The 16957-nt window shown below is 33.8% G+C and overlaps 1 protein-coding gene across 4 annotated transcripts in view; it reads right to left on the bottom strand.

Annotated features, from left to right (window-relative positions):
- LOC111046462 (transmembrane and coiled-coil domains protein 2) overlaps positions 1 to 16430 on the bottom strand; it is a 66008-nt gene extending 49578 nt beyond the window's left edge. For all 4 annotated transcript variants that reach the window (XM_039439431.1, XM_039439437.1, XM_039439417.1 and 1 more), the window contains exons 1-2: positions 15722 to 16430; positions 1297 to 1434 (exon numbers count right to left, since the gene is read on the bottom strand). Coding sequence is in view for 2 of the 4 variants with exons in the window: in XM_039439417.1 (XP_039295351.1) it covers positions 1297 to 1391 (95 nt within the window). In the remaining 2 variants the exon portion in view is untranslated. The remainder of the gene's footprint in view (positions 1 to 1296; positions 1435 to 15721) is intronic.
- Positions 16431 to 16957: the final 527 nt, after the last annotated feature.

The raw sequence follows: 16957 nt of genomic DNA, 5'->3' as shown, positions 1-16957 counted from the left end.
AAAAAATAATCATAAAAATAATCGCGATATATTGACCTTTTCTTTCAAACAATCAAGACAGTCCCTGACTTTTATTAGCACTCTTTTATTTTTGAATTACGGAATGATAGTTGATTATCAGAAAATTTAATCTGGAGACTTGGTCACTTCTATGTAAGAATCTATTAAAATAAAAATAAATGTTTTTAATCATAAAAAGGAAGAATTTCGCTGTTCAGCAGTCATGATTAATAGTCCAAATCACTATCAGTATTCATGATGAATCATCCAATAAAGCAATAACAAACTGATGCTTTGTCATTGAGAAGAAAATTCTTATCAAGTTATATTTCGAGAGCATTTGATGAGTAATACACTCAGTAGTATACTATTGAAACGCTTCAAATTAGACTTTCTATAATGATGACATAAACTCTGTTATTTTCTATTCTCTTAGAAGTAACTTTGGATTCAATTTTTGGGTTTAAAATTTTCAGTACTACAGTAATTTGATATTTTGCCGATGAATATTCATGTCATTCTATAAATGATGAAATTTGCTTATTTCTAAAAGCAATTCGTATAATCGGAGTTCGGATGATTGGAGTTCTTCTGTACGAAAAGTTGTCTTTCGTTGAATAATCCCATCTAGAAATCTCATTACATAGGTTTTAACGTTTAAATTCAAATGTGAACACTGAAATGTTCAATTAATGATAACAAAGAATGACAATAATTTATCTTTTGTTCTATTCACCATTTTTATATCACAATAATTTACCATTTCTTCTATTCTACTGATATAATATTCTTCTATGACATTATGCAATCCAACCAATTTCTACTTACCAACTCAATAGCATATATTAGCCACAAAATAAAAGGACCCAGTATAACATATTCCTAAGATTTTATTCCTATTACTCAGAGAAGAGAAAAAAAATAAATTGACATATAATTCTAGACACTCCAAATCACAGATATCCCTCAGCAATCGGCATTTATAAGTGATTAACTTGGTTAATTTCCAGAAAAATTTTGCACTTCAAACTACTAACATAAAGGAATATTTTATTCATAAATCTTACACCAATCTATGACCCATACTTTAATTTAAATCGTTATTACATTTTAATTGAATGTAAAATTAGCTGTAGATTTTAGTTAGTAATTTCATATAAGAAGTTGATCTCATGACTAGATTGAACCAGTTATTACAGTGGATTACAAACTAGAATGAAAATCTAATCTGGTTGAACAAATGAGTCAATTCACAGGCATTACAACTAGAGTGATGAAGAGTGAAGTGGAACTTACGCAGACGTATTCCATTGTCTGGACGACAAACTAGGAGATGGACTCCGGCTAGCAGACTTTGTCAGTGTTGGAACCAATACTTGAAGGTTGTCCATCGTGAACAAAGTTTTCGTACATGTTACGGTCAAGTCATTGAATCTGAAACATCAAAGTTAGTTTTCCATTATCTTATAAGTTAATTTTATTCCTATTCATCTATATGGACACTCTTACTCATTGTATCCTCATTAGCCTAGCGCGATGATAAAATGAGTGCTATATAGGATGAGAATGGAATCCATGATTATGGAGCGATAGCAGACTGAAATTGCAGCCCTCCACACCACTAAGGAACTATAAGACATGTTGATTTATTTAGCTGTTAGATACTCGAATACGATAGTAAATGAATAACATTCACAAATTAATCACTCTAAAGGGAGGGTCACGTGAGTCTTTTTTCCCGGCCACGAATACAAGAAATAAAAAATAAATATCGAGTAGCCTAGTTGGCTGAGGTCACACCTGATGGGCCTCTGACGTGACTTAACAACTGTTTCAATCAGCCGAGAGGGACGACTGAAAGTGTCCATCCGAAATACAGAAGGTACCCTGGAAAAATATCTTAGTCGGGCCAGGGATCGAGACCGTGAACCATGGATTCTAACACCATGATGAAGTGATTGAATTAATTGAGCGAGTGTGCAATAAGCCAAGTGATAGAGTGGATAATATTCCATGCAGACTGGTTAGAGCCTAAGCACATATTATAGCTGAACCACTGTCGTTAATAAGTTACAAATGAGTCATTTGAGGAAGGGAAATTTCCAGACTCTATTAGAACATCTAAGCTGGTCCAAATCTAGAAAAAAAGCAAGCAACTACAGACTAAAGGATGTAGAGGCTGTTCAATCAGTCGATAAGAAAGTATTTGAAGTGACCTATCTGGACAAATTGATTACATATTTGGAGCAACACTGATTCACTGGAAAAACACTGCAGATGTGGATTTTGCCAGAAAAATGTGTATGATAATTAGTTGTGCTGATGAGGAGTACGAAATATTCTGCCAAAATATGACCAAGGCATTCGATTAAAAGTTCATCATGGTATTCTAAAACAAAAAGTTATCAACAATGTAATCAGGGGCAAACCATTGAAGTGGACAATGACATATTTGCAGAATCGAAAACAAGTGGCATCTGTAAGTCACATGGTAATGGATGATGTATTGGATATATTCGATCATAAGTACAACAGGTTGTTAACTTGAGTAGGTCAATGCTCCAATATGGATCTAGTTATGTTTCTGATTTTCGTAAAAGATCTTCCCACTTCAGTGTAGGCGGGGGAGATTTGGGTGTTTGCAGACCTCTTAATAGACAAGAATGATTCTGAAGCAAGGTCTAATGAGATGAACAAAACAGTTAGCATAAAATAATATGGTGTACAAAAAATATCCTGATACTAAACATCTGAGTTACAATTCCATAATGTATAGAAACGAGAATTTTCTCCCACTATTGCGCATTGAATGAGATTTGATAGATACATTGATGATTGATAGATACTTGGGAGAGCATATTGTTGATGGGAAGAGCAAATCAATGTTGATGGCAAGAGAATCAATGTTGATGGCAAGAGAATCAACGTCTTGTCTTAACTTGCATGCCGCCAGCACAAAATACAGGACAAACAAGTATTAATGAGATTACAGATACTTTTACACTGTACTATCATATAGAATCATAGTCTGCGCGAATTGTACAGAGGCGAAAAAAGTATTTTTACTGCAGATAAAGGATTATCAGAATTATAACGGCTATGTCACACTGACTTCGCTACCGCCACGAGCGATGTTTTAAAAATCTCTCCCTGTGTTATCAAGTATACCAGGTCACACAGAGCTCGCTTAGCAAGTGGGATTACCGCCTAGTAACGCGCACTACCACTTGCTGAGAGATTTTTCTTCGCTCGCGTAGCGGATGCGAAGAGAAGCGGTGTGACTTGTTATATTATTTGAATAAACTTATAGATATTCATAACAAGCGCATGCGTACAGGTACGTTTCCCCGAGTCCTTCGCTAGTCGCTACGAACAGCCAGTAGATTTCTCCCACTATTCGTGAGTACCGCCACTGGTGCGAGCTCAGTGTGACATGGCTTGCTAAAAAGCGTCCACTAGCTCGCTACCGACAGCGGTAGTCAGTGTGGCAAGACCTTAAAAGTGATGCACACTACATTGAAAATTGTAGAGCAATATTCGGGAGGTTTCTAGTATTAACTTTGATTTCTGCTAACATCCTGAAGTCGGCGACCACGATACTGATATATTCTGAATAATTTGCAAGAAACTAGCAATCTTCAGCAAAATACTAGGCATCGGGGGAGCGTTCACATCTAAAAACCGAGCACTCTAACCTTGTCTAGTACCAAGAAATTTTCCAGTAAAATAAACAAGATTATTTAATTTTCGGAACAAAATATTTCGAATTAATATTTTACAGTTTCTAGTACTAAGTAGAAGAAATTTGTTATCAATTCGGATCTTAATCTTTCTAAATTCAAAATTAATAATTGCTTCAAGTGTTTGTGTTTTGTTTCAATGTGGAAATTATTGAAGAATTGGAAAGTTGCACATAACCTTTATTTGGACAATTTATTTTATGAATTTGGGATGGAAAAAAGTTTTGGACTGTAGTCTGTTTCTTTGTCCTTGAGTTGATTGTAAATGGGATGTGGGATGTGTGACCTCCAGATGAACTAAATGACCACCATGGGTGCAAGGTGTGTCTATGTAGTGGGATTAGTTCAAGTGAGCAAGACAGTAAATAACAGTTCTTGAAAAGGGGAGTCTTAAAAGGGTTCAAGGGAGACTTGAATAAACATAGAAAAATGATGAAATGGAAAAAATTAAAAATTGAATAAATTTTTGTAAACATGAAATATAGCCTGATAACATGAGTGTCATTAGGGCATCAAAAAAAAATTCTAAATGAAAAAATTGAATTATCACGACAATAATATTATCGTACTATGTAACAACTAAATCAATAATACTAAGGCCGGTTACAGAGCTCGACCGACCGTCAGTGCGTACGTCAGTCGCGCTTGTCTTTTCCATAAAGATTCCATGTATCCGTACAGAGCAGGACTGACGGCACGCATGCGCACGGTCAGGACCATGCGTTTTATACAGCGTACGAAGACCATCAGTCGAGCTCGTGCGTATCCGTTCTATCGGTCGACTGACGCGCTATTGAACCAAATAGAAGCTTTCAGAGCTGTACTGATCAGTAGCCCGATCGCAATATAACCAATGTGCTGAAACCTCTGGCCGACAATCAGCTGATATTGAATTGAATAGCATAATGAGTGAATTCAATTAATAGTGTCATATTTGAATTCAGAGTTTTTCTATACATTTCTTCAATCATTTCTAAATTTTTTATTGAAAAAATCATATATTATTAATAGTATCTACATTTATTTGATCCGTAGCTTAAAGTGACTGCAAGTATTTCCAATGGTGATGCAAGCTCGAAATAACACATTCTGAGGTAGTTGAAAAATGTATCTTCACCAGAAGCAATGATGTACATAATGGTACTAAATTCCCTTTGAAATGCTCCTTGGGCGACAATCAGGTGGACTTGATATCTACGTCTTTTAATCTTTCGTTTACGAAGATAATAAGCTGCAATAACAATCTGTAAAGGCGTCCATTTTGTGAGTCAGAAAAACTGATGTATGGTCAGGATGGTGCAAACGCACTGACGGTCGGTTGAGCTCTGTAACCGGCCCAAGTTAGGTAACCTGATCAATTCATTTAGAAATGTTGACTTCAGTAATTGGTTTAAAATTTTTGACCGAACGCAGTGAGGTCTATGTTTTAACTTTGATTTTCTTTCGTCTGTCTGTATGTATGTATTACGGCCAAACGCGTTGATAGAATTCGATGAGATTTGGCAGGAATATTCCTTTTTCAACTGCGCGTCGATGTATACACAAGGTTTTTTGAAATTTTGCATTTTAAGGATAATATCAAAGGATATGAAATGAAGCCCACTCCAAGCCTACAACAGGAGAATCAACCAAAACAACAACAACAACCACCAGTTGATGTCAATAAGGTTTTGCAGGAAATTTTTAACAGTTTAAATATTCTTTCTGGACGACTTGACAGCTTGGGAGGGAAGAGTAAGAGTATCATGAAGAAAACTAGAAAATGAGTATTGCAAGGCAACAAGATATTAGGATTGCTACCTGGAATGCCAATGGAATAAATAATATTAATAATAATAGAAAACAAGAAATAGAAATATTTCCAAAGACACGGGATATAGATGTTTGCCTCATATCTGAAACCCATTCAACTGAGCAGACTCACTTCAAAATCAATGGATATAATGTTTACGAAACTATTCATCCTCAAAATCAAGCAAGAGGTGGAAGTGCTGTAATAGTGAAGGAGAGTATTAAACACCATGAAGACTTCAGTATTCAAAGTGATGAAATACAGCTAACTGTAGTCTAGTTGGATTAGAGTCCATCAACCAGAAAATACTTGTTGGAGCTGCATATTTTCCACCACGTCACAATTTAAAGAAAAATGATTATACTAATATTCTTCTTCAGCTTGGAGATAGATTCATAGTGGGTGGAGATTTTAATGCCAAGCATAAGGATTGGGGTTCAAGACTCACAACTACCAAAGGAAAAGAACTCAGAGAGGCTATCCAGTAGCTGGGCTGCGAATTCCATTCAACAGGGACACCAACTTATTGGCCAACAGATTTGAATAAAATTCCAGATCTTCTAGATTTCTTCATAACAAAGAGAATATCCAGTAATTTTATTGATATTGAAGAGAGCTTTGATCTGGATTCGGATCATTCAGCTTTAGTTCTCACACTTAGTGAACGAATAATAAAGAAAGAAGACTGACCAATGTTAGTCAACAGGACAACAGACTGGGAAGCTTTTAAAATGGAGTTGGAGAATGAAATCAACTTGAATATACCACTTAGAACAGCTAAGCAGTTAGATGAAGCAGCAGAAAATTTCATGTGGCAAATCCAGAAATCAGCCTGGAAAAACACCAGACAATACACCAGGAAAACAAAAGGATGCAATTACTCCCTGGAGATTCGGCAACTTGTTTTAGGAAAACGAAGGGCAAGAAGAAGATGGCAACAAACTCGTGATCCTGCTGACAAGAATAATATCTTGAATAACAAAACAACAATTGAGAAGAGAGATAAGGAAACTAACTGAGGAATCCATTAATAACTACCTTCAAAATTTAACAGCTGATGCCAGTACAGATTATTCATTATGGAAAGCAACAAAAAGAATTAAGCGACCAATATTACAATCCCCTCCAATTAGAAAACCAGATGGTACTTGAGCAAGAAACAACAGAGAAAAAGCAGATATATTTGCTAATAATCTGGAAGAAATCTTTCAGCCAAACAACATTCAATCTGAAATTGATCCTGGAGAAAATATAATAGATGATTTAGATACAGAGATTGATTTAGTTTCTATAAATGAGGTTCAAGAAGAAATAAAATATAATCTGAATACCAAAAAAGCACCTGGATTTGATCTGATTACAGGTGAAATCATGAAGAAACTTCCAAGGAAAGGTATTGTCATGCTAACATATTTATTCAATGCATCACTCCAATTACAGAATTTTCCTACAATTTGGAAGGTGGCAGAAGTCATTATGTTGCAAAAGCCTGGGAAATGTCCCCAAGAAGCAAAATCGTACCGCCCAATATCTCTTCTACCTGTAATTACAAAGATTTTTGAGAAATTGCTAATGAAGAGATTGACTCCCATCATAAGTAGCAGGAGTCTGATACCAGCCCATCAATTTGGTTTCAGGCAGAAGCACTCAACCCTGGGCCAAGTACATAGAATCACCAATGTAATAGAGAATTCATTAGAGGAAAAATCTATATGCTCAGCAATCTTCCTTGATGTTGCACAGGCATTTGACAGAGTGTGGCATGAAGGACTGATCAGTAAACTTCATAAAATTCTTCCCACTCAACTTGTAAAACTTTTAAAATCATACATCACCAACAGATTATTCAGAGTAAAAGAAGGTGCCGACGTCTCTGAATTGAAGGAAATAAGGGCTGGAGTTCCACAAGGTAGTGTTCTTGGACCAGTTCTTTATGTGCTGTACACAAGCGATCTTCCTGAATTGGATGCAGTGACAATTGCTACTTTTGCTGATGATACTGCAATACTGGCAGAAGGGGAAATAGTACAAGAAGCAGCCACAAAACTACAGAATGCTAGCAACAAATTCAGTGACTGGACCAAAAAATGGAGAATTCGATTGAATGAGATGAAGACCATATATAGAAATAGAAATAATACAAAAAAATATGAAAGGAAAAGTAATTCCTCTATACTCCGATATTACTATATATATATATATATATACACAGGGTGATTTTTTAGTCCTGTTACCCAATTTTTGATGTAATTTATAAACGGAAATTTGGGTATTAATAAAAAAATAATATTTGTTATTTACAGAAGAAAATTGATATTTTATCACTCACATTTTTTAGTTACTTAAAATTATTACACCATATGCTCAAAATGCCAACCCATTGAGGTTATACATGCTCAGACTCTTTTCACCATATTAGCAGAAACCTTTTTCAGAGTTATATTGGAAATATTCGTGATTAAGTCTGTATATTGGCTTTCAGTTCATCAATATTGTGAGGATTGTTTTTGAAGGCCTCAGACTTAATGTAGCCCCACAAAAAGTAATCAGGGGATGTGAGGTCTGGAGACCTTGAGGCCATAAACCCTTGCTTCTTGTTGTTCTATGGTAAAAGACATTCTGTTCATAACACGACCGGAATCATCACAAAAAGTTACACGGCTTAAGGATAATAAACTTGCACTGCCTTGTGTATACTGAGTGAGTAGGGCTACCAACTTCGTGCAACAAAACAAAATTTCCCTTATTAGGGAAAAATTACCATGTATTAAAAATAGGGTAACAGGACTAAAAAATCACCCGGTATATATATATATATATATATATTATATATATATATATATATATATTATATATATATATACAGGGTGATTCATAATTATGGTAAAATAATTTAATACATGATAGTAGAGGTAAAAATAAGAAAAAAAGTTCATATAAACATATATCCATAAACGCTTCATTAGCGAACTATACAGAGTGAAAGATTTTGCCAGGAATTCAGTTCCTCTGGTGAAATACACCGATACTGAATTGTTTGGGGACTGGTTTTTGAAAAACTTATGCTGGATTCATATGGAAAAATATCTGAAAAGTTGAATAAAACTAGTCTGGAACCTGTAGTGTGAGTAGTTTTTGAGAAAAAAGTTGAAATATGCAAAAAATCTTAGTAGAAAAACACAGACTTCTACGTTTGATGCCCAATAACTTTCTTTAATGACCAGTACACAAATAATTTTTCGCAATAAAAATTGTAGAGTATTTAATTCTGAAAAGAATAATGTAAGCTGTGTGAACAAAATTTGAATAAAAGTTGAATAAAATGTATTCTTATGTAGTACATTACACCACAAAAATTTGCTGTTTTATGAGGTGAGAACTGATAACTCATAAGTTGTAGCTGATTGCAAATAAAACATGGATTTTAATAACAGCTGTTCCAAAACAGCTGATTTATTATGTTTTAAATAAGAAAATATTAAAATTAAATTATCAGCTGAAAATTATTTACAGAATTATTTTATCTCACTGTTGAACAAAAAAAAAACAAACTGTAAGTTAGGCCTACTGTAACCGCGCTGTGTTTTTTGTTTAATCTATTAACCAGTTATTTGTAACCATTCCACTTTGCTTTTGTGTTAAGTGTTAACTTTTTAAAAAATGGCAGGTAATAATCTTAGACATTATTCATACTCCGAATTAGCTGACATGCATTTCATGTATGGAAAAGGGACACTACTGTAATAGTACTGAAGCAAGACGTTTGTATCAAGAGAACTTTCCTAACCGAGTATGTCCAAGTGCAAGGTTTTTTGCCACTATTCATCAACGTCTGTCTGAAACAGATTCTTTGATATCCAAAGAGCACATTTATGCAGGCAGACCCCGATCTTCTATGACTGTTGAGTTAGAACAAGTTCTTAATGAAATTTATGAACATCCAGAGAAGAGCACAAGAGAATTGTCAGTGCAGTTTAATGTCAATCAATCTATTATTTTTTGGAGGATACTAAAATAGCAACAATTACATCCATACCACCTCCAGAAAGTTCATACTCTATTGCCACGAGACTGTATTCCCCGTGCTGGTATTTGCCGATGGTTTTTAGTAAAAATTGTTTACCCAAACTTTTCAACAACAGTTTTATTTACCGACGAGGCACACTTCACAAGAACAGCTATCGTTAACGTCCACAACAAACATATTTGGGCAGCTGAGAATCCTCATGCCATGAATCCTAATCTTCCACATCAGTTTTCAGTAAACATTTAGGCAGGAATCATAGGAGATCATCTACTTCTGTTCGAGCTTCCTCCCAGGCTTAATGGCATAATCTATTAGTCTTTTGGTATAAGTTTAATGTCATTTAGATATGCTACTTTCATATAAAAAAAAAATGTTTCATAAAAACCGAATATTTTATTTGCAATCAGCTACAACTTATGAGTTATTAGTTCTCTCCTCATAAAACAGCAAATTTTTGTGATGTAATGTACTACATCAGAATACATTTTATCCAACTTTTATTCAAATTTAGTTTACACAGCTTACATAATTCTTTTCAGAATTAAATTCTCTACAATTTTTATTGCGAAAAATTATTTGTTTACTGGTCATTAAAGAAAGTTATTGGGCATCAAACGTAGAAGCCTGTGTTTTTCTAATAAGATTTTTTGCATATTTCAACTTTTTTCTCAAAAACTACTCACACTACAGGTTCCAGACTAGTTTTATTCAATTTTTCACATGTTTTTCCATATGAATCCAGCATAAGTTTTGCAAAAACTAGTCCCCAAACAATTCAGTATCGGTGTATTTCACCAGAGGAACTGTATTCCGGGCGAAATCTTTCACCTGTATAGCTCGCTAATGAAGCGTTTATGGATATATGTTATATGAACTTTTTTTCTTATTTGTACCTCTGCTATCACGTATTGAAATATTTTACCATAATTATGAATCACCCTATATATATATATATATATATATATATATATATATATATATATATATATATATAGGGTGATTCATAATTATGGTAAAATATATATATATATACAGGGTGTTTCAGAAGTAGTGTCGAGAATTTTAGGGTATTGTACCTGGATGCTAGGAGACTACAAATGTCATATTTGAATTGTCCAAAACTCAGCGGTTATCCTTATAGCTGCCATTTTGTTTTTTTCACTTAAAAATTTTTATCTCAAGAACGAAATGTTGTATTGATCTGAAATTTGGCATGAATATTTATGCTATAAAGACTCAACTATAAAAAATAAAAAAAAATTTTTCGTTGAAATTTTTCAAAATGGCGGCCATTTTAAATTTTTGATGGCGAATATCTCGAAAACCGTCCATTTTACAGAAAATTTACAAGAGACAAAAAAGTTAGCAAATTTTTTCACGATTCCAATGATACCTAATTTATTAAGATTGGTCGAAGAATAACAGAGAAATTAATTTTTTTCGTACTGCATGCATGACCACTTTTCACCATTTAAAGATCAATATTAATTTTTTAATTCCAGATGTATTTAAGATGAAGCTTTGAAACTCGGTATGGCTCCATATGAGCAAACAGATGATTTTACAATGGTTTTCAGATGATAATGTTTGTCTTGTAAAAGTATTGTTGTTTCATTTAAAGTAAAGAACCAGATGTAGTGCTTCCTATTTCTTAGTCTCAAGTTTCCTAGGTCTTATTTCTATCTTAAATTTCCAGTTTCAATATTTTCTTACGTTGCTTCTACACAAATATTTAATTATTGTAATGGAATTTAGTTCGCTGGAGTACACCGATATTCACTTCATGTATGGAGCAGCTCTTGGCAATGCGACCGAAGCAAGAAGAATGTATGCAGCTGCATTTCCAAACCGCCGTCTCCCTTCCGACAAGGTGTTCACAAGAACTCACAATCGGCTGAGAGAAGTTGGTTCATTTGAACGGAACAGGGTAATTGCTGGTAGGCCTCGAGCAGTTAGAAATGTTGCTTTTGAAGAGGAAGTATTGCAGAAATTCGATTTCAATCCTAGAACGAGTACGAGAGCAGTTGCAAAGCAAATCAATTCAAGTGCTTCTTCTGTGTGGCGTGTACTAAACAAGGAAAGACTTCACCCCTTCCGCTTTCAAAAAGTTCACTCATTGGTTGAGCGCGACTATGAGCCAAGAGTAAACTGTGCCCGTTGGTTTCTTCAGCAAGACATTATCCAACCAAATTTTCTAGAAAATGTGTTATTTACCGATGAGTCCAGCTTTACAAGAGAAGGAATCTTCAACTCTCGCAACAGTCACGTCTGGGCCTTAGACAATCCTCATGAGGTCAAAGTGCGTGGTTATCAGCATAGATTTTCGCTGAATGTTTGGACGGGTATCTTAGGTAATCGCGTGATTGGACCATACATTCTTCCTAATCGTCTGAATTCTCCCACGTACATTACTTTTTTAAGAGACATACTACCAGAACTTTTGGAAGATGTGCCTCTTGCAAACAGATATAATATTTGGTTTCAACATGATGGTGCCCCTGCTCATTTCGGAAATGTTGTTACGGACTTTCTGAACATGACCTATCGTCAGCGGTGGATTGGGCGGGGTGGACCAGTACCGTGGCCCGCACGTTCACCTGACCTCAACCCTTTAGATTTTTTTTTCTGGGCCATATGAAAGACCTTGTTTACAGCACGCCAGTAGAAAACGAAGAAGACCTTGTGGCAAGAGTGGTTGCTGCAGCAGGTGCCATTCAAGATGATGAAAATGCTTTTATAGCAGTTCGACGGTCCATGATTGAAAGGTGCAGACTGTGTAATCAAGTTGAAGGACGGCATTTTGAGCAATTGCTGCATTAGTATCAGTGAACCGATTTGAGTGAAATTAATATTTTTCAATGTAAAATAAAATTTGGAGGAAAGTTATTCTTGTATATTCTGTAATAAGAACGGTTTTCATGAAATTATGAAAAAAATTAATATTGATCTTTAAATGGTGAAAAGTGGTCATGCATGCAGTACGAAAAAAATTAATTTCTCTGTTATTCTTCGACCAATCTTAATAAATTAGGTATCATTGGAATCGTGAAACAATTTGCTAACTTTTTTGTCTCTTGTAAATTTTCTGTAAAATGGACGGTTTTCGAGATATTCGCCATCAAAAATTTAAAATGGCCGCCATTTTGAAAATTTCAACGAAAAATTTTTTTTTATTTTTTATAGTTGAGTCTTTATAGCATAAATATTCATGCCAAATTTCAGATCAATACAACATTTCGTTCTTGAGATAAAAATTTTTAAGTGAAAAAAACAAAATGGCAGCTATAAGGATAACCGCTGAGTTTTGGACACTTCAAATATGACATTTGTAGTCTCCTAGCATCCAGGTACAATACCCTAAAATTCTCGACACTATTTCTGAAACACCCTGTATATTATCATCATCTACTCTGAAGATAGGATTAATCAGACTATAGAATTATTCATAATCAATCAGCTGACAAGTGCACGCACTAAACTTTTATTCATTGTATGCACTACACAGATATCTGGAGAAAACGGTGAATAGGTGACACCAGGTACTTGTGAATGAGAAAACTGCGTGAGGTCTACTGTTCCTGAACTACTAGTTATTTAAACATCTATTGAGAATAATTCTCAATAGTTTAAATAAGAGAGTAATAATTATTACCCTCAATAGTAATTAGTCTCACTACTATTGAGTGAGAGTTCGCCACTACTACAAACTGTCTGCATTCAATTCATGAGGAATGCTGATAGTTTGAAAAGAATCTCACTACCGTAACTATATTATAATATATTTGCGCTGTTAACAGCATCAATTTACTGGAGAAACAATTTCAAAAAACTATATATAAATAGAATAAAAACAATATCAAAACTTTTAGTACCCATTTATTAAAAACTTTAAAATATGTGAAGTGTTTTTATATTAAATACAAGTCTCAGTACCCTTTTTTGAATTATTTTATCACAACTTTTTTCGGACATTCATGCCATTTTCAAGTGATTTTCACTTGATTTGTATTTCTATTTATATTACTAGTAGCCCTAAACAGAAAAGAGACAAAAAATATAAATATATATTAGAGAACTGTAATATTGTATATATTGAATTCTATTACTACTATAATAGAAAGAAACTGCCGAAAGCAAACATATTGTACTTGTTTCCCTATTATATAATCCCCATTTTCCCATACAATTATAATATATTGTAACATAATGTTTTCTCCATTGACAGCCCAAAAATTTTTAACATTTGTGATTCTTACTCATCCATAATGCTCTTCAGATCATTTATCATTTTCGTGCTGTTGAGATATTCCCATTGGTTTCAATTGAGTGTTTGGGACAATGTATGCCCCATTTTATGTTGTACTACTTTTTTCTAATAAAGTTTACTTATGGTGTTTCAGCCTATAGGCTAAAGGTAAACTTTCTTAATCATTGGCATTCACTTCTATCAGTATTGAATTCAAGAAGACCTCTATGGTTGAGTTTGAGAATGAACAGCTAACACATTTCAGATTTGTGGCAAGAGCGATGTGAGTCAAATGGGGTTGAAGACAAGGTAGGGGTACTCCCAGTAGATTTTTCACTCCCTACATAAGCGTGGGTAAGGCTCAATAGGTTCAGGACTGGCAGCAGCAGGGCAGGGGCATCCATGTAAAAATGAGGTCTTGCAGATACCGAGTTTTGCGATTGTTTTCAGATTCAAGCCATCCACCACATTACTGATAAGTGCTCAACCTATAGCATCCCACCAGGAGCCACAGGCCTGATCACCTTCTAACAAGGGATGCTTTAGAGTGGCTCAGTGACCTGGATGTAGCAATTTGATAACTTACGGTAGCCTACATCAACATTTATGTGTGATTTCTATTTTTAAAGTGTATATATTGACAGAGCCATTGACTAGCAAGCATTAGGCCAACTTCTTTTATTCCTTTTTCATCTTTGATTATTTTTTCATTTTAATTAACTGTAGTTTAAGCATTTGTTTTGGTGAAAAATAATCAATTGATAAATTATTAACAATAGGTTAAATAAGTTTAAAACAAATTGAAAAATGAAAAAAAAATCACCAGACTTTCATAAAATCTTTCTTTACATTCTGACACCGTATTATTAGTAATATGCTCATTTCCTTCATTTTCATGCCGTTCTTATTTGATATCCCCCAAAAAACTCAAATTCAGTTGATATTTCCCAAACACCTGCCAAATGGCTGTCAGGAATTGCCTAGTTTGAACAAGATTAAAGAAAATCAAAATCACAATCAAATGCTTTGAATAGGTAAAGGGATTTTACCAAGTATCACTTTTGATTATGAGAATTGAAAACATTAGGCCTACAAATAAAGCAATTTCAAAGTAATAGTACCTCGTAATGTTTATTTTTTGTAGATTTTACAACCTTAAAGCAAGTGCATTTTTTATAATTATTACTAGTCTAATATAGATTTTGTTTCGGGGTATTACACCACTAATTTGCCCCAGGGTATAGTTATTGGTAGTGTCTTAGTGTCACAATGAAATAAGTTTTTCACAGTTGCTCTAGTTGTTTAGTTTTCCACCAATCAAGTATACCTAACCTATATAAAATGAATGTTTATGTTAGTATAACATTGTTTTTAAAAGAAAAAATAAGCTAATACGCGTCAATTGCTTATTTAAATTAAAGAGAAAAATAAATTCATAAGTTTAAATCCGGGTAGCCGGCGTTCAATTAAATTTAACTATAAAATACTAAAGGCTTGTTACTCATTCAGTGTTATGAATCATTGATGATTCAAAAAACTATGCAAAACTTTTGAATACAAACAAAACGAATAAAATGCTTATAAGCTGTGAATAAAAATATTTTATCAAAAAATTTCATATAACTTAATGATTAAAATAAGACGTTTATTATTGGTGCGTACTGCGCTTTCATTACTTGGATAATCAATTAGTGTTAGTCATAGTTATTCTTTCTTTCCAAGTGTAGATAGTAAAGGTTATTTAGAAATGAACTATTCGACCCTTGAAAACAGCAATCTGCCTCCCATAAAGAGAGAATTAGATCTTGTTTCTAACAATGTCTTTGTTACAAGTACCAAAACACAACACTTTTTATAGGCTAGATTAGTCATAGGGCCTATTATTGTATAGTATGAATCAAGAATAATATACTTACAAGGTAATCTATTCATTGCTTGTAACACTCCATAAAAAAGTTCTCTTCAGTACCTACTAATAATAGGATTAATTATACACTAGTAATTTAACCAAAAGGAGTAATGAAAAAAGAATTACGCCCAGAACAAGTATTATTCACATACACAAACACAACACACTTATCATCAACTAACTGACAATTGTACACTGATTACAAATCAAGAGCTAAAGAAGAATAGATCAACAAAGTGTCTGCTGTCTGTGAAGTGTGAACTGACATTTTACTAGTTTTCATTCGGTCAGTATTCTGTTCAGTAAGATTAGTGCCGTGGATACCACTACTTAATTTTTGTATTAGCAAAAAATTCATACTGATGATTCATAACGAGTAGAATTTTCAAAAAAATTATAGTTTTATTCCTATATTTATTGAAAGGATTATTGAGAGCCATCATTATTAGAATTATTCAGCATATAAAAAATTTAAAGATTTTTATATATCAGAAAATAATTAATGTACAGCTGAATTTATGCAGATCGAGTTTCTGATTATCGACTATCGAAAATGGAAATCTACAGCAAATACAGCATCGTAATACACATGCGTAGTGGAACTATATTCATGAGCTTCTGCCTGCCTCCCGGATTTTGTTCACAGTAAAGCGCTCAAGACACTCAAGACAGACGTTTAGACAACTCAACAAAATTCCCACTTACAAATTCCAAAATCGATAATAAATTATTAATAAATGAATAATGCATAAAGGAGGCTATAGAGGAAAAAGTTTGGAAGACATTATTTGACCCAGCAGTTCTGCTTAGGTTAGTAAGGAGGTGAACATATTTATCAAAAGTCCGTATCTCTACTCTTTGTCCTAACGATAAGAAGTCAAAGGGTTAAAGTTGAATTTTTCAATGTTTTTGCCTACATGATTATATCTTGGAAAAATACGTTCAATCGACATGACCAGCAATCAAAAAATAAAGCTTGATAAATTCTCTACAATTTTTGTTTCAACAGCATTCGAGATATTCGTCCTTGATAGTGTGAAATTGTTTTAATAACAGGGTTCCATTCAATTTTTTTGCTCTATTAGGGCTTATAGCTCTTCAACAGAGTTTAAGAGAATATAATGCTCTACAAACCTATGATAAGCATACATTATAAGATGCATTGTTGAAGATTTATAAACTCTGACAAAATGCTCACCTATGGCTCTGTTTTCAAATTTTCGTTTCAAAACATTTTAAAATG

The sequence above is a fragment of the Nilaparvata lugens genome, chromosome 1 (genome assembly GCF_014356525.2).
Source record: "Nilaparvata lugens isolate BPH chromosome 1, ASM1435652v1, whole genome shotgun sequence".
NCBI classification, from domain to species: domain Eukaryota; kingdom Metazoa; phylum Arthropoda; class Insecta; order Hemiptera; family Delphacidae; genus Nilaparvata; species Nilaparvata lugens.
The sequence above is the reverse complement of the archived record's forward strand: the minus strand, read 5'-3'. Positions and strand labels throughout refer to the sequence as shown.